This window comes from Diaphorina citri, unplaced genomic scaffold (genome assembly GCF_000475195.1).
Source record: "Diaphorina citri unplaced genomic scaffold, Diaci psyllid genome assembly version 1.1 scaffold2063, whole genome shotgun sequence".
Classification (NCBI taxonomy): domain Eukaryota; kingdom Metazoa; phylum Arthropoda; class Insecta; order Hemiptera; family Psyllidae; genus Diaphorina; species Diaphorina citri.
The window spans coordinates 18765-40905 of record NW_007379488.1 but is presented as its reverse complement, the minus strand read 5'-3'; the positions used below and the strand labels follow the sequence as shown (position 1 = coordinate 40905).

The 22141-nt window shown below is 33.7% G+C and overlaps 1 protein-coding gene and 1 long non-coding RNA gene across 2 annotated transcripts; one reads left to right on the top strand and one right to left on the bottom strand.

Annotated features, from left to right (window-relative positions):
* The first annotated feature begins 10021 nt into the window (after nucleotides 1–10021).
* Nucleotides 10022–15280, top strand: LOC103518072. The gene is made up of 5 exons (XM_017447680.1): nucleotides 10022–11233; nucleotides 11397–13620; nucleotides 13771–13956; nucleotides 14523–14750; nucleotides 15133–15280. The coding sequence occupies exons 1-5, from the start codon at nucleotides 10258–10260 to the stop codon at nucleotides 15278–15280; spliced, it is 3762 nt and encodes a 1253-aa protein (XP_017303169.1). The 5' UTR covers nucleotides 10022–10257.
* Nucleotides 15281–21056: 5776 nt separating this feature from the next.
* On the bottom strand, nucleotides 21057–21767 carry LOC113471086. Its single transcript, XR_003393918.1, has 2 exons — nucleotides 21705–21767; nucleotides 21057–21530 (listed from the first exon to the last, which is right to left on the bottom strand). It is a non-coding gene; the product is annotated as an uncharacterized LOC113471086 (long non-coding RNA).
* Nucleotides 21768–22141: the final 374 nt, after the last annotated feature.

Genomic DNA, 22141 nt, shown 5'->3' with positions numbered 1-22141 from the left:
TCTACGAAACTTGAGATTAGAGAGTAGGTTGGTATTGTGGTCTTTATCCCATTATTCCCATTGCCCGTAGTCTCTGATGAAAGCTTTCACAAAGAGAGCTCTCATAAAGAGAGCTTAGTAAACCCGTAAAATCACGAGTTCTGAGCAATGAGATATACGTACTTTGATGTATCCAAAAGATACGTTGGACTATTTGTGGTACTGAACAAAATGAAGCCAGCCTAGTTAGTCAGATTTTGAAATCTCTCATATATCCCCTCATCCCTACGTGTTAACCACACACACCACAAGATGGTAATTTGATTTCTCCTTCTCCTATTTTCTCTCATCTATCTCCTCCTCCTCCCATGCCTTCTCTTCTGCAATATCATCTTCCTCCTCCTCCTCCCCCCATGCCTTATCTTCTGCAATATCATCTTCCTCCTCCTCCTCTGTAAAATGACGGATAATATGTTGGTTTGTTTAGTTCCTTAAATGTCAACTCTCGACTGACTGAGAGAAGGTGATGAAGACAATGTCTCATAATGAATCTACGAAACTTGAGATTAGAGAGTAGGTTGGTATTGTGGTCTTTATCCCATTGCCCGGGCCCGTAGCCTCTGATGAAAGCTTTCACAAAGAGAGCCCATAAAGAGAGCTCAGTAAACCCGTAAAATCACGAGTTGTGAGCAATGAGATCAAAGAGCATAGACTGTACCAAGTTTCTTCTATCCCTCCATTACTCTTACTTTCTTTCCGTATCCGGAATCAAACTTGAACGTCGGATCTTAGACTTCCAGAAATTGACAACGTGAATAGCTTTTGGCTTTGCTTGCATGAGATCTTCTTGTGGGCAAGGTTCTTCCAGTTAGGTCCATTTAAACCTATCAGAGGTCTACCAGCTATACTAGACTTATCGCCACATTGAAGACAGTCATCTCTTCTGGACCATCTCAATGGAGCCGAGCCTCATTGTATTTTCCACGCTAAATTAATCACAAATTCTGATGATATTATTGAGGTGTCCGCTGTGTAAACATTACATCAGTAGACTCAATTTAATGGAGCTACACAAAATGAGGCCAAGTCATATAGTGGAAGGAAAATTGATATGAAGATGTAGAAGTGGACGCTCCTGATTACCTCGAGACCTAGAATGCAGGTTATTCCAATTTAATTAGGAACTCCATTATTTTCAGATTATTAGACAGAATATTAAATTTCCACTTTCCTTTGGGTTTAGGTTTAGGAAGTTTGGCAACGAAAGAAAAATCGATAGCTCACGTCTTGTCTGGTACATGCCTTGTTCATGTGCTGATAATATTAACTGATTGTGGGTTTTATAAGGTTCAAAAATTTGCCTTGAACAATTCAAATTTTGTTCCATTATTTCTTATGTTCCTTGTACGCGAGGACCCTTTTAAATGGAGTGTAGAACGCAGACGTAAGATACTTTTGTCGTTGTAGGCTTTGAGAATATTTTATAGTTCTTTTTACTACATCCTTTCTAATACCAAACAGTACATCATTCCAGATGCAGAGATAACGTTCACCTTTTCAATGAGCAGAAGGAGAAGATACTTTTGTCGTTGTAGGCTTTGAGAATATTTTATAGTTCTTTATACTATATCCTTTCTAATACCAAACAGTACATCATTCCAGATGAAGAGATAACGTTCACGTTTTCAATGAGTAAAAGGAAAGATCCCTTAATTCTTGAGTTTCAAGCCTCCCTTGTACCGAACGGCTCATTTATGATACCCTGTGGGAATATATCCTTTCTAATACCAAACAGTACATCATTCCAGATGAAGAGATAACGTTCACGTTTTCAATGAGTAAAAGGAAAGATCCCTTAATCCTTGAGTTTCAAGCCTCCCTTGTACCGAACGGCTCATTTATGATACCCTGTGGGAATCATCTCGAGGAAAAAAGCTTCGATTTACACAACAAGATGGGGACATTCTTGTACGTTTCAATTGATTACTTTTTCTCTCTCGAAGCATAATATATGATCAAATATACGTTATGATATGTTATTATCTAACATTCTTTAATCTTGTTGTGCAGATCTAACTTTTTCACCAAGAGTAGAATAGGAAAACATAGAAGAGATAGGCACAATCCTCATGTGCTATCTCAATAAGATTCATGATTGTCTCGCATTTTCTTGCATTAAAACTAGAAAAATAATATAAATACACATTTTAGATCAAAATTGTATCTAATATTAAATCAAATAACCGAAAAAAAAGCTATTGCATTTCAATTCCAGTTTTACATTATAATATGTACCTCTAGTATAATAGTTATGTAATGTACATCTTTAATTAATACCTGCAGATACATAGTACGTACATGGGAGAAATGAAAATTGAATCTAGAATGAGTTGTATAAGGAATCACAATTCGTTACATGCTTATTTACCTGCAATTTAAAATAAAGATGCTATATTCATCTGCACAACCTATTATTTTAATTATTACGTTTATTATGTCTATGTTGCACTATAAATGTAATAGTAATATTATTATAATGGAATTCAAATGCAATAGTAATGATTTCTATATGATCACAAAAAATGCGATTATGTACAATTAATGGTCTATTCGAAATCTACATAGATATTTCTTTTTTAAATGTAACGTAGATTATAAAATATGGAGATTTCAAACCACCATCTCCCTCAAACGTTAATATTATTATAATGGAATTCAAATGCAATAGTAATGATTTCTATATGATCACAAAAAATGCGATTATGTACAATTAATGGTCTATTCCAAATCTACATAGGTATTTCTTTTTTTAAATGTATCGTAGATTATAAAATATGGAGATTTCAAACCACCATCTCCCTCAAACGATTTTTTTTCTTTTTAATAATCTTTTAATTAATAAAACTATTAAACAGAACATAAATTAATAAAACAATTCAGATACAATCAATAAATTAATAATTATTTTCTTCTGGCTAAAAAGTCTAAAATATTACATCATAATAAATTATACACATAGGAATATTTTATTTGCTCTAAATAAAACATAACAATAACCTTTTTAAATGAAAACATACCTAACTACCTAGTTAATATTTTCAATAAACAATTTGCTTGGTGCTCTTTTAGTTTGATTAGTAGAAAAGATGATAATGTATCCAAAGGAAATTTATACACATAGGAATATTTTATTTGCTCTAAATAAAACATAACAATAACCTTTTTAAATGAAAACATACCTAACTACCTAGTTAATACATATTTTCAATAAACAATTTGCTTGGTGCTCTTTTAGTTTGATTAGTAGAAAAGATGATAATGTATCCAAAGGAAAAATTCGCCCAACAGAGACAGTGGCTTGAAAGTTTATCGTACCTACGTAAGCTGTTGAATATTTTTCTAAAAAGGTGAGAGTTAACCCCTTCTAATATATGAAGACCTTAGCAGTTACAACTCCCTCTAACTAGGTATCTTTTTTTTTAGGACACGAACATTGTTTTTAAATTTCAAACGAATTGGACCGGCCGTGCGGATTCCACAAGTCTAGTCTAGTCTAGGTCCATAGGTGGCCGAATTTCAATACTGCGGTAAATTTGAACTCTGATACCTAGGTCTTACCCCAGTTAAAATACAAATATAGTTAGGCTAAACCCAGCAGAGTTGCCTGAAGTGCCTACCTCAACTTTGAACGATGATAAGGGGAAGTGTAACAACAGAAAGTTGACTATTTACAGTCGTTGCTTTAGACTCAGCGATTCGACTTTTTGAGCACTATCTAGTTAACACGTTTTAATGTAGATAACAGGACTATTGACAAATAAGCATGAGAATAGTCAATCCTATGTGATTTTTTACGCCGAACTGAATGGTACTGCAACTTCTAACACTATCAGACTTACGGTTGAAAAATTTTCTTGAATTCGCCGAGTTTCGAACCTGTAACTCCTTAATTGTAAGTCGGACAATCTTGAAAGTGGCACCAATCGATTCCTCGTCAAAATGTACAGAAGAAAGAATGATCAGTGGACCCGGAAAGTGTAATGGGGACTTTTATGGGGCAAAAAACTTATTTTACAGGGTAATTACTTACTTTGGGGCACTTTTAGGTTGAACACCCTGTATATTGCCTACCTACCTGTTCTTCTTCTTCTTCTTTACCTTTTCCCACTCAAGTGGGGTCGGCATGACGATTAGACATGTTTAAAAGCAGTACTTATAGTAATACTTGAAAATTTACCGGCTTTGTACAGATTGTGTCAGAAACATGGTATATGTATGATGACATAATATTTATTTTACATATATTGTTCTCTAGAACAATTTCCTTTAAATACTACGTTTAGATTAATTTATTATTATTTTGTGAAGAAATTTTATATGTACTGTTGAGAAAAAAATGTTTTTGTTAAAATCATTTAATTGGAAATTCCTTTAAGTTTATTTGTCCTTCTTCAATAATTTTGATTTTTACTTTTCACTGGGTAAGTCTACAGAATGTTTCATATTGTAAGCTAATGATGAGTATGATAGGTACAAAAGAAACCAAAAAGTATAATTAAAAAAAAAAAAAAAAAAAAAAAAAACAAAAAATAAAATAAAAAAAAAAAAAAAAAAAAAAACATATCGCAATTTTTCATTATATTCATTATTTTGTTCATTATTATTTCTATTTATTTTAATAAAACCTTCTTTCATACTCATACATAATTTTTACTGTTTATAACTCGAAGCTTTGGCTTTTTTTATTCACACTCAAAACTAATACAGTGACAATTAACAATACTAATAAAGAGATAAAAATAATACGGATACTAATAAATCTTGAAAAGTTCATTAACTAGACAACTTTAATGATATTTAAAACATATCTATGTATTTATGGAGACATTTTGAACGGATACTAATAAATCTTGAAAAGTTCATTAACTAGACAACTTTAATGATATTTAAAACATATCTATGTATTTATGGAGACATTTTGAATGGAATTGAAATTTGTAAAATATGTTTCGTGTTTCCTACTTTTCAAACACACACTCAACTGTGTACGTATAATGCTGTACTCAAAACCATTTTAGAGTTTGAGACACTTTAGGATATTAGGAAAAAATCATACAGGTAGACTATTATATTTCTCATGTCTCTTCATATTTGTTTTTGCTGTCTTTTCCTATGGCATATTTTCTCTTCTCTTTCTCTGAAAATTCTTTACTTCTCTTCACACTCTGGTCTTTACACTTTATCTTGTTTTCATTTTCTACTCTATCTATTATCTATCAATAGTTTTTATTCTTATCTATTTATCACTTACTTTTCTCTATTTATAAGTTATCTTTACTATCATAAATTTACTCCTATTCTTAAAAATAGATATTACTCGATTTTTAGCTTTCCTCTATTCGATCTATTATAATTTATTACTTCTTTTATATACATACATACCTTACCTATCTTGAAACCTTGGAATTTCTTTATTTCTCAGGGACCTTAATATTTGGGATCTAAAACCCAAGACAACTGAAAACAAAAAGATTTTCTCACGGTGAATTTGGACCAAAACAAAAACTAACCGTTTGCCTTGATAAATTATTCGGGACGCGTGTTCCAATGAGCACGCTTTTGTAATTACATCTTATAAAGCCTGTTTCATAATATCATAATATCATACTATCACCATATTATGGTAATTTATTTATTTATTTATTTATTTATTTGACATAAAAATCCTTAATAACTAATGACATAATTAGGTATTTAAATAAGTAAGTAGTATTTTTACCTGATATCGAGTCTGTGAAGCAGACCTAGTGCTTTAATTGCTCCATGTACAAAATGAGATCTCCATGTACCTGCAACATTCAATAGCTGACTATCAGTTTCCAAATGATTTCTGAAGCTGAGCAACAGTGATATCTGGACAGGTGACTGTCTGAGACAATTCATACTGCTGGCTATTTAGGGGGTGCACTCATCCTCATGGAGACAATTTAAGAAGCTGAAATTCAAGCAAAAATACTTTTTTCCCCTCTCTAATCATTTGATTAATTAGTTACTGAGATGATTTTTTTTCTTGTATTTTTCAGATGTTCATGAATAGGAGTATAGATGATGCTACAGACATTTGTTTGGTATCACCCATAGCTAGTAGAAAGCATGCTATCATTGTTCACAGAGGAGATGAAAATGTTGAAATCAAAGACCTCAATACTATCAATGGAACATTTCTGAATGGGAAGAAAATCAAACAAAATGTTTGGGTACCACTTAAAAACAATGATGTTTTGAGTAAGAACACACCAACTTCTTTATTCTTCTTTTTGGTACATGCACCTATAAGTAGGTATCCATGTTTCCTTGTAAATTTGTAATTTTTTGGTTCCATTTTTAGATTATTATTTTTTATTACCTCTATTTCCATTATCTTTTTGATGCAGGCATTGGAGTGGACTTCTATACTACCAAAAAGGATGAAGAAAAATATTTCTTCAAACTAGTTCAAGTAAATAGAAGGTGTAAACTCAATGCAAATACAAATGACGTGAAAGCAAAACCAGCCTGTGATAATTCTCTAATTGTAAATAATGCCACATTTAAAACATGTAGTCCTTCAAAAAATCTTTCTGTACAAAATGGAGTAGCTGCCGATGAGATATCTGACAGTACAATGAAAACCAGGAGTGGAAATTTCTATGGAAATAATAGTCAAGAATTGGGATCCACTGAAAACAAAAAAGAAGATTTGAAAAAACGCAAACCCTTTCTAACGATGTTCTCATGTTTTCTCTTACAGGAGTGTACGGGGATGTATTACGTGTAAAAATTTTGTACAATAAAAAAGACAGTGCTCTCATTCAGATGGCCGAATCACATCAAGCACACCTGGGTAAGAACATTGCACGAGTTTTACTGCTTTCTTGGCATCCCACTTTTTTTTTAATCGGGATGATAAAATATACCCTCTTAGGTATGTTCTGGATTGTCTGGGACACGACTTAAACAATGACTTTACTTATTGTATAAAAGCGAGATCCATTGAAACTTTCACACACTGATCGCTCTATCTCCAGAACTTAAATACCTAGAAAGTTGAAATTTAGTAGGAATATTCCAATATTCCTTATGTTCTAAAAAAAATTAAAAAAAAAAAAAAAAAAAAAAAAAAATGAAGGAGCAATTAACTTGAGAATGTTTATATCCCGATAGTACACATTTACATATTTTTGGAACTGATCCTGCTTTTTTAGAAAATGTAATTCGTAGAAGTAGCTTTGGTTGCTTAATTTTGTAGGTCTCTTTTCTCAAGAAACTCAGCAATTACAATCATTTTGTAGACAATATTGGAATTTGTGAAAACAGCATCTTTTCGTAAAGCATTCTGTTCGTGCCAAGTGCTGTACAAATGATTGGGTAAAATTAATAATATTGCAGTGCTACATATTTCATATAAATACATTATTTATTTTTTGTTTTTAGATGCCTCTATTACTCTATTGTATTAATAATCAATACCTAATACTCTTGGTCGTTTAGAGATTTCTTTTAATCGGGATGTAGGTACTTTGTCAATGCTTTCAATTATCTTGGTAATAAAACTAATAATTTTATTACGTACTACCTATTATTTGTACTACTCTATAATAACTTCACGATAATAATTCTCAAACTTTTTTAGATAGGTACTAACTCTTCTACATATTATAGTAAAATTGTTTCTCTATTATAAATAACGTTTCTTTCTATTTTCCTTCTTTTTATAGTTTTACTTGTCTATGTTATTTATTTTAGTTTTATCTACTTTTAGTTCTTAGGTTTACCTAGTTTACTTTTATTTTCTAATTTTTTCAAATCAACGTGTCCTAATACCAAGTTTCTTTTTCTTTGTTAAACGTTATAAATTGTTTATCTCACTCTTGCTCTAAACTATTTATTTCGTTTGAAATATCAAAGAAAAAGGCATAAGCCCTAAAGTTGAAATTGATTTGAAAATACGTGAAAACTCTATTTCAATATTTCTCTTTTCCTTCATTTTATGTAAGGTATTTTCATATTTTTTATTTATTATTTGTATCTCTATTCTCTTAAATATATTTCCAATCATTTCATTTATTTTATATTTCTTTTCATTTTTCATTTCTATTCTTTTTCTTCCATAGGACTTTTATCGTTTATTTCAGTTGACAGTTTGTTAGTTGAAAACACATATGTAAAAAGCAGCCAAGGACCAAGAATTTTTCATTTAAACAGAACGACTTTCAGTTTTCAATTTATTTTCTCTTATTACCTACCTATAAATTGCTTAACAATACTTAACACCATTAAATACCAACTGGTAAATATCTGTCCTGTTCAATATTTTTAATCTTTTGGAGAGAGAGAGAGAGACATTATTTTTTCTCTCTAAATTTACATCGTCAATCAAATTAACTTAATTTTCCATCTGTGTTGTACCTATGACAGTTCTCATGGATACTTTATTGTGTGTTCCTGCGCCACAAAAGATTCTTCTACTTCTACAATCTGTACTTGTGAATTTTAGTAATTCATTTATTGTTTCACTTTAATTCCGGAGTGTTTGTTGAGTTAAGCTGCATAGCATTACAATCATAACCGAACGTGAGGGAAAATATTATGGGATCAAGCAAATACTTGCGAAATACAGATAATGTCACTCTGGACATAATTTTATTTTGTTTTAAAACTACACCAAGATTGCAGAGTAATACATTGTTCCTTTTCCTTTATTGGATTATGTTATCCTATGAAGGTAGCAAATATTGGACTGCAATCAACACTGAAAATTTCCGGCAATTCCGGAGTGTTTGTTGAGTTAAGCTGCATAGCATTGCAATCATAACCGAACGTGAGGGAAAATATTATGGGATCAAGCAAATACTGGCGAAATACAGATAATGTCACTCTGGACATCATTTTATTTTGATTTAAAACTACACCAAGATTGCAGAGTAATACAATGTTCCTTTTCCTTTATTGGATTACTATCTGCGTGCGTGTAAACCCGGCTTTCAAATCCCGCGCTTTTCAAATTTGAAAATGTAAACATTGAACTTTTTTGAAAAAAAAAAAGAAAAAAGTTTTCTGCTAAAGAACTTTTCGTGGGACGTCCTCTTCAAGTTCTATATTATTTTAATAATAAGCTGTAAAGACAGTGGCGTAGCGTGTATGTATGGCGTGTATGGCGGCCATACAACTCAAAAGTTCACTCTAATGCCCATAAATATTAATGGCATGGCATGTACTGTGATGGGACTTGGTAGACCTGTACATGAGTTCTACACGCCCTACACTTGAATTTAGACCACGCTACGCCACTGTGTAAAGAGTTAAAATTATGAGTCTTTGGTTAATCTCTATAAAGTTAATGAAGAAATAAAAAACCAAGCAAATTGTACGGTAAGTTCTCGATAGTTTTCCCAAGTACAAACGTAAGGGAAGCTTCCAGTGTAGAAAAACCTCCAGTTCTCGATTAGTTTTCCAAGTACAAACGTAAGGGAAGCTTCCAGTGTAGAAAAACCTCTCTATGGAGTCTACCAAGTTTGCAGAGTATTGTATACAGGTCATAGGAGTGCTCTACCAAGAGTATAGTGTTCTACAGTAGGTCGTTGTCATAGATCATAATTATGGGCACTTCTCAAGTGATTACGTAAAATTAAACACAAATATTGCATGATAGGCTAATTAAAAATTTGCCAGCCTAGTTAATGACTATCAAGGTTGTGTGCTGTAACTTGAAGGAATTGCTGAACACAGAATCCTGCAACTATATTAACGTGTAAGTAAATCCATTATGTATTAATGTAACTACTCAGAAAACCTCAATCAATGTTGTTCACTCTAACACCTATATACGCAAACCCAGTAGTCAAGAATCATCTGAACAACCACCTGTCAAAAAAGCCTCACTCAATAAAGCAGATGTGTTGTCCAAGGAAGTAAATAAACAAAATGTCAAACAGAAGAAGAAAACTAACACAGATCAAAGTGATATAAAAGTTACCAGTAGTAAAACGAATGTGCTAACGCAAACCCAGTAGTCAAGAATCATCTGAACAACCACCTGTCAAAAAAGCCTCACTCAATAAAGCAGATGTGTTGTCCAAGGAAGTAGATAAGCAAAATGTCAAACAGAAGAAGAAAACTAACACAGATCAAAGTGATATAAAAGTTACCAGTAGTAAAACGAATGTGCTGGGCGAGAGAAATACAAAAACCAGTAGTGTCATTAGGCCACCTAAGATATTAGCAAAGCCCAAAAGTAATATGGAGGGTAAACTCTGTTTAAAAGAACCTAAAGTCAGTGCTATACCAAGAGAAAAATGTCTGGATAAAACAAGTAATTTAGAGTTGGAAATGCAAAAAATTTTGACAGACAAAAACAATGGAGAGTCAATAATTCCTGATGATGAACCTATGCACTCGACACAAGATCTTCTACATATTATGGATAGTCAAGCTGTCCCTGAAAATCCCCCAAACAATAAGACAGTTCCTGACTTTGATTTCAAGATGCCATCTGTGAGAAAACGAAAATGTCAATCGTTTGAGAGTAATGGAGTATCCCGTGTAGAAGAAACAATTAGTAAAGTGTTTGGAGGAGAAACAAGTGACGTTAGTAATTCTGATTTAGATATGGATTGTAACTCTACTCAGGATCTGAAAAATATTTTGATGGACTCACAAGATTCAGTTGAAGTAAAACCTATTACCGCAATACAATTGAAGAAAAACGCATCTAAAAAAATATTCAAGAGTCAAGTCAGAAGTCCTTCGAAGAAACCAAAGTTTGATTATTCTTTTGAAAAGTTTTATGATTTCGAGTCCGACAAGAAAGAAACAAAGAAAAGAAATAGTTCAGTTTCGAAAAAGACAACTCCTCAACCGAGTACTAGTAGTAGGAAATCATCTATATCTACGAGTGAATCTACACCAAGTATCAAAAAACCCAGATCTTCAAAGAGCATCAATGGATCATCCGGATCCAAAAGTGAAATGAAAATAAAAGCAAACAGTAAACCCCGAAAACAAAAATCTCCTCTGCAGAAACATGAAGAGACTCGAGACATAAGTGTAGTGGTTGGTGAAGTGGAAGAGAGTCAAGTGATGTCTCAATATTCCATGACAGAAGATGAAATTGTTGATATTGTATATGATGATTATAATAATGTAGCAACTACCACTACAAGCACTAGTAACGTTAGGTCTGAAGAAGAAGAAACAATTCCAGAAAACATTGAAGGTGACGAGGACATAGGATGGCTCCAAGAACTTTCCCAGTCCTATGACGATAGTTGTGCACTGGTCATTAATGAAGAAGAAGACAAGGTGACGAGGACATAGGATGGCTCCAAGAACTTTCCCAGTCCTATGACGATAGTTGTGCACTGGTCATTAATGAAAAGGTGACGAGGACATAGGATGGCTCCAAGAACTTTCCCAGTCCTATGACGATAGTTGTGCACTGGTCATTAATGAAGAAGAAGAAGACAAAAATGAAGATGTCAACCAATCTGCTAATACTTCATCATTTGCTTTCATCAAGCATGATGAAGATATCATTCGTTTTGACGAGGAAGATCATATAGAGCATGACAAAAGTGGAGACAAATCCATCAAGGAAGTACAAGACAAAATAAAAAATAAATATGCCAACCTGACCAAGAAAATTGAAATTATCGAAGCTCCAGTTATCCCTTCTGAGTCTCCTAGGCGAAGTAAACGGAATTCTGGAAACACAAAAAGTGCAGAGATGACTTCGAATGCATCCACTAGTAGAAATTCATTAGATGCCGTTAATAATAAAACTGGTCTTTCCTTCTACTGCAGGTCCCATGATGAATCTCCAAAGTTCATGAGAACCAGCCTCAAACAGGTAGCATCAAATAGTTTGGGTACTACTCTAAAACAGAGTAAAGAGAAGAAAAGGAGCAAATCTAAAGTAAGGCAAGTCAATTTCCAAAGTAACGCAGAACAAGTTCAATTTGACAACGAAGATACATCGAGTAGTGTACGAAATATTCAGAGACACATGATCAAACTGAATACAAATCCCTCACTGTGCAAATTACAATCCATGGAAAGTCAATCAATCAAGCATACTCTATCAGGAATGTACAAAAATAATGGAAACGCGGTTGGAACATACTTGGGAGATAATGTTCACTTGTTGTGCTGGCTGTGTTCATGGCTACCTCAACAAATGACCATGGAACTACCACCACCTATTTTCAAAGGACTTCCTATAGAAAAAATACCCCAAGTAAAACAAACATACACAAACATTGGCGATTTTTATGAAATTCAAGAGCCATTGTTGTACTATCAAACCTGGAGTGATATGTTTGTTCAATATATCAAAGAATCACGCAGAAGACGACAGCTTATCCTACATCGAGATACAGTAGAGTATGTACCCAGTAGCAGTTTTCAAAGTACTAGGAAGAAATTATTTCGCCTCCAATGTTCTATCAAAAATTCCATATCCAAATGGTTACAAGAAAAACAAATTTTGTTACTTACGTTCAACCATGCTGGTAGTACAACTTCCCCAACATTTGAATGTTTTGCTTATATAACTGGCATCGATAAGCTTTCCAACAATAGCTTTCGCCTCCAATGTTCTATCAAAAATTCCATATCCAAATGGTTACAAGAAAAACAAATTTTGTTACTTACGTTCAACCATGCTGGTACTACAACTTCCCCAACATTTGAATGTTTTGCTTATATAACTGGCATCGATAAGCTTTCCAACAATAGTTCGTTCGATATACTTATCACGCTAAATGTTGTGTCAGAAAAAGAGTTGACTTTCATTCCTACCAGTACGGAAATAATTGCTCAAATCATGACAAGAGTGGATATTAACCAATGGAAGAGTCAGCTCGGTAAATCTGTCAACAATCACTTTGCTCCTGTATTTCTAAACCCAGTGAATATAATTGAACCACCACTACTCAGGATACGAGATTCACTTGAGAACGTAGGAACTTGTACTTTAGGACAGAAACATGTGGTCTCCACATTTCTTGATGTTTGTTTGGAGAACAATAGAAAATTAGTAATGGTGGATGCTCTTGCTGGTACAGGTAAGACGACATCCCTAGCAAAGGCGATAGAAAATCTTCTATTGTACACCAATCCCTCTCATCATCACAGAGTCTTACTTTTTGGATCAAGTGTTGGGTCTCTGGATGAGATTTCTAGTCTACTCATTAACTTGAGGAAATCCCTACCATCCCAGGCCCAAAAGAAGAAAATCAAATTCCTAAGACTAGACGAGAGTCAGCATGCGGAAGTTAAAACTTATGCTTGTAATGAGTTTGTACAAAGTGAACTCAGAGGATTTAAAAAAGAAGCATTAGAAAACCCTGCAATGTTAAAACGTCGGAGACATGAAATTCTGAACTTAATATCAAAGGAGCCTCATAAGAACAGTCCATACTGTCAAAGCCTAGAGAAAGCATTGAAAGATTTGGACAGTTATCCAGAAACTAAAGTGTTGAGCAAAGATTTTCTTCTCTACTTCTTCAAGACTCAGAAACGATATTTGATAGACGGGGCTGACATTGTGTGCTGTAACTTGAAGGAATTGCTGAACACAGAATCCTGCAACTATATTAACGTGTAAGTAAATCCATTATGTATTAATGTAACCTACTCAGAAAACCTTAATCAATGTTGTTCACTCTAACACCTATTTGACCTATATCTTAAGCTCTGTTACACTTACACCTGATATAACCTTAATAAAAAATCCCGTGTTGTCTTCCACAGGAATTCCCAAAGGAAAACTACAGTGTGTATCATCGAAGACGCAAACTTGTGTACTGACCTGGACTTGAGTTTGATACTTCAGCTTCATATTGACAAGCTCATTCTGATCGGAGACTCCACAGTTGATGTCATTCTACCTTTTGCGTGTCTTTACCGGAAGAATTTCCATTGGAACTTGTTCAAAAGGTTTGTACCTAGGTACCTAAAAATAAGACATTTGATTACCCAGATAATTGCCTTGGTGGGTTTTTGGTTGTAGTTTTAGGGTCAGCCACTCACTATCAGGTAGACCTGATGAGCATACACACTACACAGGAGCGGCCACTAACCTTAACTTACCTGATAGTGAGTGGCTAGCGTAAATAACAGAAGGGAGCACAGGGTATGTAAAATGAACCTTCCAAATTTCAAAGGATGGTCAAAGAGATTTATCAACATAATATTAAACATTAAAAATGATTTTGGGTGAGTAAAAACACTTGGCTTTATGTTTTATGTATATTTTTATTAAATTACAGATGGATCCATTTCGGCTGTTACGCCATCATCAATCAGTGTATTATTACTCTGGCGTAACAGCCGAAATGGATTCATCTGTAATTTAATAAAAATACGTAAAACATAAAGCCAAGTGTTTTTACTCACCCAAAATAATTTTTAGTGTTTGAATTGTTTTACCAAGTGTGTGTACCAACAAATAAGTTAATACAAACTTATTCCTTTGATATAATATTAAACCTTTATTTTTGTAGATTAATTCGTGCTAAGACTGTCAGTCATAGACAGACAATCCCGGTCATCAAATTGAATCAAATCCATCGCGGCACGTCTACTCTGAGGAAAAACATCAAAGCTGTGTTTGGTCACGGGGGTAGTCTGAATGGCGATCCCAAGTCTAACAACGTAAACATTATGGACTGGTGTGTTATTGATCACAAGCTGGAAGGTCTGGCTGATTCTACCAATGATAGGACAGTCAGGTAAAGTTCATTTGGAATTGGTCTGTTCACACACCTAAATTTGTCTTTTACAGACTCATTACACAGTTTACCTGAAATTAAGTATACAATAAATTAAATAAATAACTACATATACGTAAATGAAAATAGATTTTGAGGACACATACACACAAGAGTGACTTTTCAGTCCTATTCGGGCCGAATGAACAAACAAAGACATATACGTAAATGAAAATAGATTTTGAGGACACATACACACAAGAGTGACTTTTCAGTCCTATTCGGGCCGAATGAACAAACAAAGCATTTTTGAAGAGACTGAACCTGAAAAAGCTTCAATCCCATTTCATAATTTCACCCTTTCTCCTCATTGTTTTACTCACATGTTGTGAATGGTTTTCAGGGTCAAGTCATGTGATCAGGAAGCCACCCTAGTGGTGAACATCGCTATAGAAGTCAAAAACAAATACCCTCATCTATCTGTGGCTATTATTACACCATTTGATATCCAGCGATCTGTCATCATGAAAACACTCTGCAATAAACAGTAATCCCTGTTGATAATAAAACTTTTTTGGGGGGGGGGGGGGTTTATAATGATAAAATATAATATTGTGAGCCTGAATAAGTAACTGTAGAAGTAGAAATAGGGAAGATTAAAACTAAACAGAAATAGGTCCAAGGAACTTTTTTGTTTGACAAAAAATATTCCGTGTTGGTAGATATTTTATTTTAATTGTTTTTTCTTACATGATGAATTGATGATAATTACAGGTAAAAAATCTAGAGAGCAAATGTTGTTTAGAAAATAAAAAAATTGCCTTCCCCAAATTTCATCAAATTGGATAGACAGTTTGGAAATTGTGGTGAAACATGGAATTAATTAAACATTTAAAAGAAACCCTTACGGACCCTGGAGGCCCAATCGGGGGCGTGAAATATAATGAGCAAAATTTCCTTCTTGTGTTGAAGATTTTTGCCAAAATTTTGTCAAGATCGTAAATTCTGGTGAGAGACTTCGTTTGTTTAATAAAATTTGAAAAACATAGAGACCTCTTGAAACATTTTCAGTTAATTATTTACTATCTATATGATTGTCCATAAATACGCCTGGTATTGGCCGAGCTCAATTTTTTGGTTTTCAAACTAAAGACTTAAAAAATCTGATGATAAATAATATCTATGTACAACCAGATAACTTTTGCTTCTTACTTTCTCGCGGCTAATAATTGAATTGAATTATTATTAAACCTACATATTTAATACCTATAAGTTCGATAGCACCTGTGGTACCTCTTAATATAAGATCACATAAAAAATAAACATATGTAGGTACCAAATATAGGTACCTACATGTGGGTAATACTAATGCACTTATAAAATATTCGCAGTTAGTAATGAAAAAAATAAAGTAGGGGCAAAACAAAGCTCAAGAACAGAAAAATAAAGCCCCTACAGGATACTGTATGAACGTGAAAGTATAAGAAAGATTGTGATAAATAATAATTTAAAAAAAACTACCTATATACCTACTTACATAGGTACCTATATATTTTGTACCTAAATACATTAATAGTGTGAGAAAAAAATGAAAATGATATGAAAATAACATAACTATGTCGTATGTCCAGTACATAAGAGACTTTTAAGAGACAATACTCAAGTGGTAAGAGACAATAACCTAAGTAAAATAGACAAAACTCAAATAAATGGCAAGTGATGAGACCAACCATCCCAGATGTCTAAAACACATACCCAGAGAATACAACAACTTACAAATAAACCCTTACAACTAACAAACAGATTAATAGACTATGGACACAGTAAAGTACGGTATTCGCTTAGCTTAGAGGTAACTCAAATAGAATTCACAAGCAATATAGAATTTAATAATAGGAAGATAAATAGAAGGCACTGAGAAGAATTAAACGAGAATGCATGTTATGACTATTATAAAGGACGACGGAGAAATAGTGCCCCAAGATGTTAAGTGTAAATACCTAACCTTAGTCCTGTTTGGATAACTCTTTCTATTATTTGATGTCAAACGAAACTTGTGTATCTTCCTCACTTGTTCCACATGCCAAACTATTATTTATAATACATAAGTGCATTAGGTATATGTATCAAGTAGGTAAAATGGAAATGATGAGTGTGAGGATAAGTTCCAATAGATAGGAAAAGAATGGAAAGTTTAGAGCCTACTTATAAATAATCATATGTGTAAAAATATTTTAAAGGATATCACCAATAGATAATATTGATTCAAGAAGTACGTCATTATTTATTTTACATTCTGCACTTAGGTAACAAGCATTGTTGAAATTAACTTAGTTGTAGATAATTATGTCTGTAGCTACTACTTTTTATGCAGGCATGAACATGAGAATAATCTATCGACGACAGATTGTTTTTTACTTGTGCCAATATACATAGGTTGTACCAATTACTTGCGACTTGTGAGACATTTAACATCAGCTTCAAGTAGGTACATACGTAATAATTATAATTAGTTTAGTTAAATAAGAAGTTCATCACAAAGTCGTTTTGTTATCGTTACCTTGTGACAATTTGTCGTCGGTAGAACCTCGAAAAATTTAGGTTCAAACCATAAACGTATCTTAGGACCGAAATAAAATTATTTTGAACATCCCTACAGTCACATTATGATGTATCTTTTCTTCTATCCCAAGTTGGACTCGTCTGTTCCTTGCTGTTAAAACTATAAACACAAATGTTTATTTTCTCCTCTTCTCTTTTGTTTCTAAGGCCGGCCACTCACGGTCTGACAGACCTATAGATCTGTCAGACCACCGAAACGTGGCGGGAAAAGCTTCCGACTTGTAGGTCTCTCAGACGGTCTGAAGTTTGAAGTCGGAATCCACCACATATGTTCCGGCGATCTGGCAGTCGAGTAGGAACGTAATTGCCGGCCTTACACGAAATAATCATGCTATGACCGTTTGGATTTTTCACTCCCGAGTACATCTTCCTCTTTCTAGTATAGGAGGCAAATATTGCAGTATTGACTAGAATACTGCCAGGTTATAAGGAGGAACTGATGGAAACTTTGTCGCATGAGCCACACTGTAGACGTTGGAAAGAAAATGTCATATTTGTCTCTTATAGTTAGAAGAATACGTTCTATCCTCATAAACTTCTCTTGCTCGTACAACACCTTAACTAATCAGCGCCAACATGAAGCCAAATTGATGAACTTAATTCAAATATTTAAGTATAGGTTATATAATTTATAGATTAGATACATTATGTTGCATGTAGTTGGTTTAATAATAAGGTGGAAACCATGATAAATATTATTTATATCATAATTTATATACATTTTACTTATCATATTTAATTAATAAATAAATGAATTTGAGATATAAAAACAATTTTATCATCTATTGAAAATTTTGGACTTTTTTTTACAAAAAATCATCGACAAGTCTCTTCACATTATTTTTTATACAGGGTATGTTCACAATTTATAGCTTACATCTATGCTTAACACTAAAAAAAAAAAAATAATAATAATAAAAAAAAAACAATAATAATAATAAAAAAAAACAATACTAATGATAATATGATAAGAAAAAGTCAATACTATTATACCAGCAATATGTAAGGTGAAAAGAGTGAGAGAGCAAATTTAATGAAGGTGTGTGTGTGCATAGGAGAGATAGAGAACCGTCCCTAGGTCAGGGAGAACTCCTGGATGCTGTACGGACAGGAATTCAGTAGGACGTCCTTCAGTGCAGGTTTGAATCTTTCGTTACTTAGAGATTTTAACGAAGATGGAAGGTTGTTGTAAATAGAAATACCTGCACTGAGGAATAAAAGTTTAGCTTGATAGTCATTAACTAGGCTGGCAAATTTTTAATTAGCTGATCATGCAATATTTGTGTTTAATTTTACGTAATCACTTGAGAAGTGACAACGACCTACTGTAGAACACTATACTCTTGGTAGAGCACTCCTATGACCTGTATACAATACTGTATATATTTTAGACTCTGCAAACTTGGTAGACTCCATAGAGAGGTTTTTCTACACTGGAAGCTTCCCTTACGTTTGTACTTGGAAAACTATCAAGAACTTACCGTACAATTTGCTTGGTTTTTTATTTCTTCATTAACTTTATAGAGATTAACCAAAGACTCATAATTTTAACTCTTTACAGCTTATTATTAAAATAATATAGAACTTGAAGAGGACGTCCCACGAAAAGTTCTTTAGCACTTTTAGATTTAGCAGAAAACTTTTTTTTTTTCAAAAAAGTTCAATGTTTACATTTTCAAATTTGAAAAGCGCGGGATTTGAAAGCCGGGTTTACACGCACGCAGATAGAGCGTGACGACTATTTCTTGCATATTGCATTTTGTTTTATTTGAAGGCGTCAAAAAAAATTCATTAAATGAAAGCCGGGTTTACACGCACGCAGATAGAGCGTGACGACTATTTCTTGCATATTGCATTTTGTTTTATTTGAAGGCGTCAAAAAAATTCATTAACAACCGTTCAATCCGTTCATCCGATTTTGACGGCCCATTCGCCCAACAGAGACAGTGGCTTGAAAGTTTATCGTACCTACGTAAGCTGTTGAATATTTTTCTAAAAAGGTGAGAGTTAACCCCTACTAATATATAAGACCTTAGCAGTTACAACTCCCTCTAACTAGGTATCTTTTTTTTTAGGACACGAACATTGTTTTTAAATTTCAGACGAACTGGACCGGCCGTGCGGATTCCACAAGTCTAGTCTAGTTTAGGTCCATAGGTGGCCGAATTTCAATACTGCGGTAAATTTGAACTCTGATACCTAGGTCCTAGGTCTTACCCCAGTTAAAATACAAATATAGTTTGGCTAAACCCAGCAGAGTTGCCTGAAGTGCCTACCTCAACTTTGAACGATGATAGGGGGAAGTGTAACAACAGAAAGTTGACTATTTACAGTCGTTGCTTTAGACTCAGCGATTCGACTTTTTGAGCACTGGAACATCATCTACTGATAATCCCTTCTCACTCAGATCTTTATTCACGCAATTCTCCCATTTCTTCTTTGGTCTGCCTCTTGCTCTGCGTCCTGTCACTTCTATTCTGCTCACTTTCTTTCCAATATAATCTTCATCCCTTCTCATCACATGACCATACCATTGTAACCTTCGTTCTTGTATCTTCTTGGTAACTTCTGTCACTTTTAACTTGTCTCTGATCACTTCATTCCTTATTCTGTCCATCCTAGTCACTCCAAGACTCCACCTCAACATACGCATTTCCGCCACTTACCTACCTGTAAGCAACCTATAATAATGTAGGTACATACATAGGTACGTGGTTAGAATCCAAATAGGTGACTTCTGGCTTTTCAATCACGTGCTGCTCGCTTTTCCAGCCCGACCCAGTTATCAACGTTACGTGTGGTTAGTTTCAAACCAAATTTATAGATGTTTTATTTTACAGCCAAGGTTTATAACATCTGTTAACATTACAATCAGAATTAATAACAATCTAGTTCAAGAAGTCAGGTTAATTACTTTGGGGCACTTTTAGGTTGAACACCCCTGTATATTGCCTACCTACCTGTAAGCAACCTATATTTTAGGTACATAGGTACGTGGTTAGAATCCAAATAGGTGACTTCTGGCTTTTCAATCACGTGCTGCTCGCTTTTCCAGCCCGACCCAGTTAAGCAACGTTACGTGTGGTTAGTTTCAAATTGGTGACCATCTGGGCAATGTGCTTCTTTTCCAGCCCCACTCAGGCGGGGCGAAGTTATGTGAAGAGACTTGTCGATGATTTTTTGTAAAAAAAAAGTCCAAAATTTTCAATAGATGATAAAATTGTTTTTATATCTCAAATTCATTTATTTATTAATTAAATATGATAAGTAAAATGTATATAAATTATGATATAAATAATATTTATCATGGTTTCCACCTTATTATTAAACCAACTACATGCAACATAATGTATCTAATCTATAAATTATATAACCTATACTTAAATATTTGAATTAAGTTCATCAATTTGGCTTCATGTTGGCGCTGATTAGTTAAGGTGTTGTACGAGCAAGAGAAGTTTATGAGGATAGAACGTATTCTTCTAACTATAAGAGACAAATATGACATTTTCTTTCCAACGTCTACAGTGTGGCTCATGCGACAAAGTTTCCATCAGTTCCTCCTTATAACCTGGCAGTATTCTAGTCAATACTGCAATATTTGCCTCCTATACTAGAAAGAGGAAGATGTACTCGGGAGTGAAAAATCCAAACGGTCATAGCATGATTATTTCGTGTAAGGCCGGCAATTACGTTCCTACTCGACTGCCAGATCGCCGGAACATGTGTGGTGCATTCCGACTTCAAACTTCAGACCGTCTGAGAGACCTACAAGTCGGAAGCTTTTCCCGCCACGTTTCGGTGGTCTGACAGATCTATAGGTCTGTCAGACCGTGAGTGGCCGGCCTTAGAAACAAAAGAGAAGAGGAGAAAATAAACATTTGTGTTTATAGTTTTAACAGCAAGGAACAGACGAGTCCAACTTGGGATAGAAGAAAAGATACATCATAATGTGACTGTAGGGATGTTCAAAATAATTTTAATTCCGTCCTAAGATACGTTTATGGTTTGAACCTAAATTTTTCGAGGTTCTACCGACGACAAATTGTCACAAGGTAACGATAACAAAACGACTTTGTGATGAACTTCTTATTTAACTAAACTAATTATAATTATTACGTATGTACCTACTTGAAGCTGATGTTAAATGTCTCACAAGTCGCAAGTAATTGGTACAACCTATGTACCAATTTTCGAGGTTCTACCGACGACAAATTGTCACAAGGTAACGATAACAAAACGACTTTGTGATGAACTTCTTATTTCACTAAACTAATTACCTATAATTATTACGTATCTACCGACTTGAAGCTGATGTTAAATGTCTCACAAGTCGCAAGTAATTGGTACAACCTATGTATATTGGCACAAGTAAAAAACAATCTGTCGTCGATAGATTATTCTCATGTTCATGCCTGCATAAAAAGTAGTAGCTACAGACATAATTATCTACAACTAAGTTAATTTCAACAATGCTTGTTAAGTGCAGAATGTAAAATAAATAATGACGTACTTCTTGAATCAATAATTATCTATTGGTGATATCCTTTAAAATATTTTTACACATATTTTTTTCTTCAAATATAGACAGATAATAAAATTATGTGTATATACGCCAATGGTACTTATCTACATTTTACACTTTTGTAAGTCAATCAATTACCACTAATGGTTTTGTAAACCAGCTTACATCTAAAACTAGAAATTTTTAAATTCTATCAAAGGATATTAAATACATAGAAAATGTTGAGTGGAAATTTAAGTTTTAAGTTAGTTAGTTAGTTATCCAT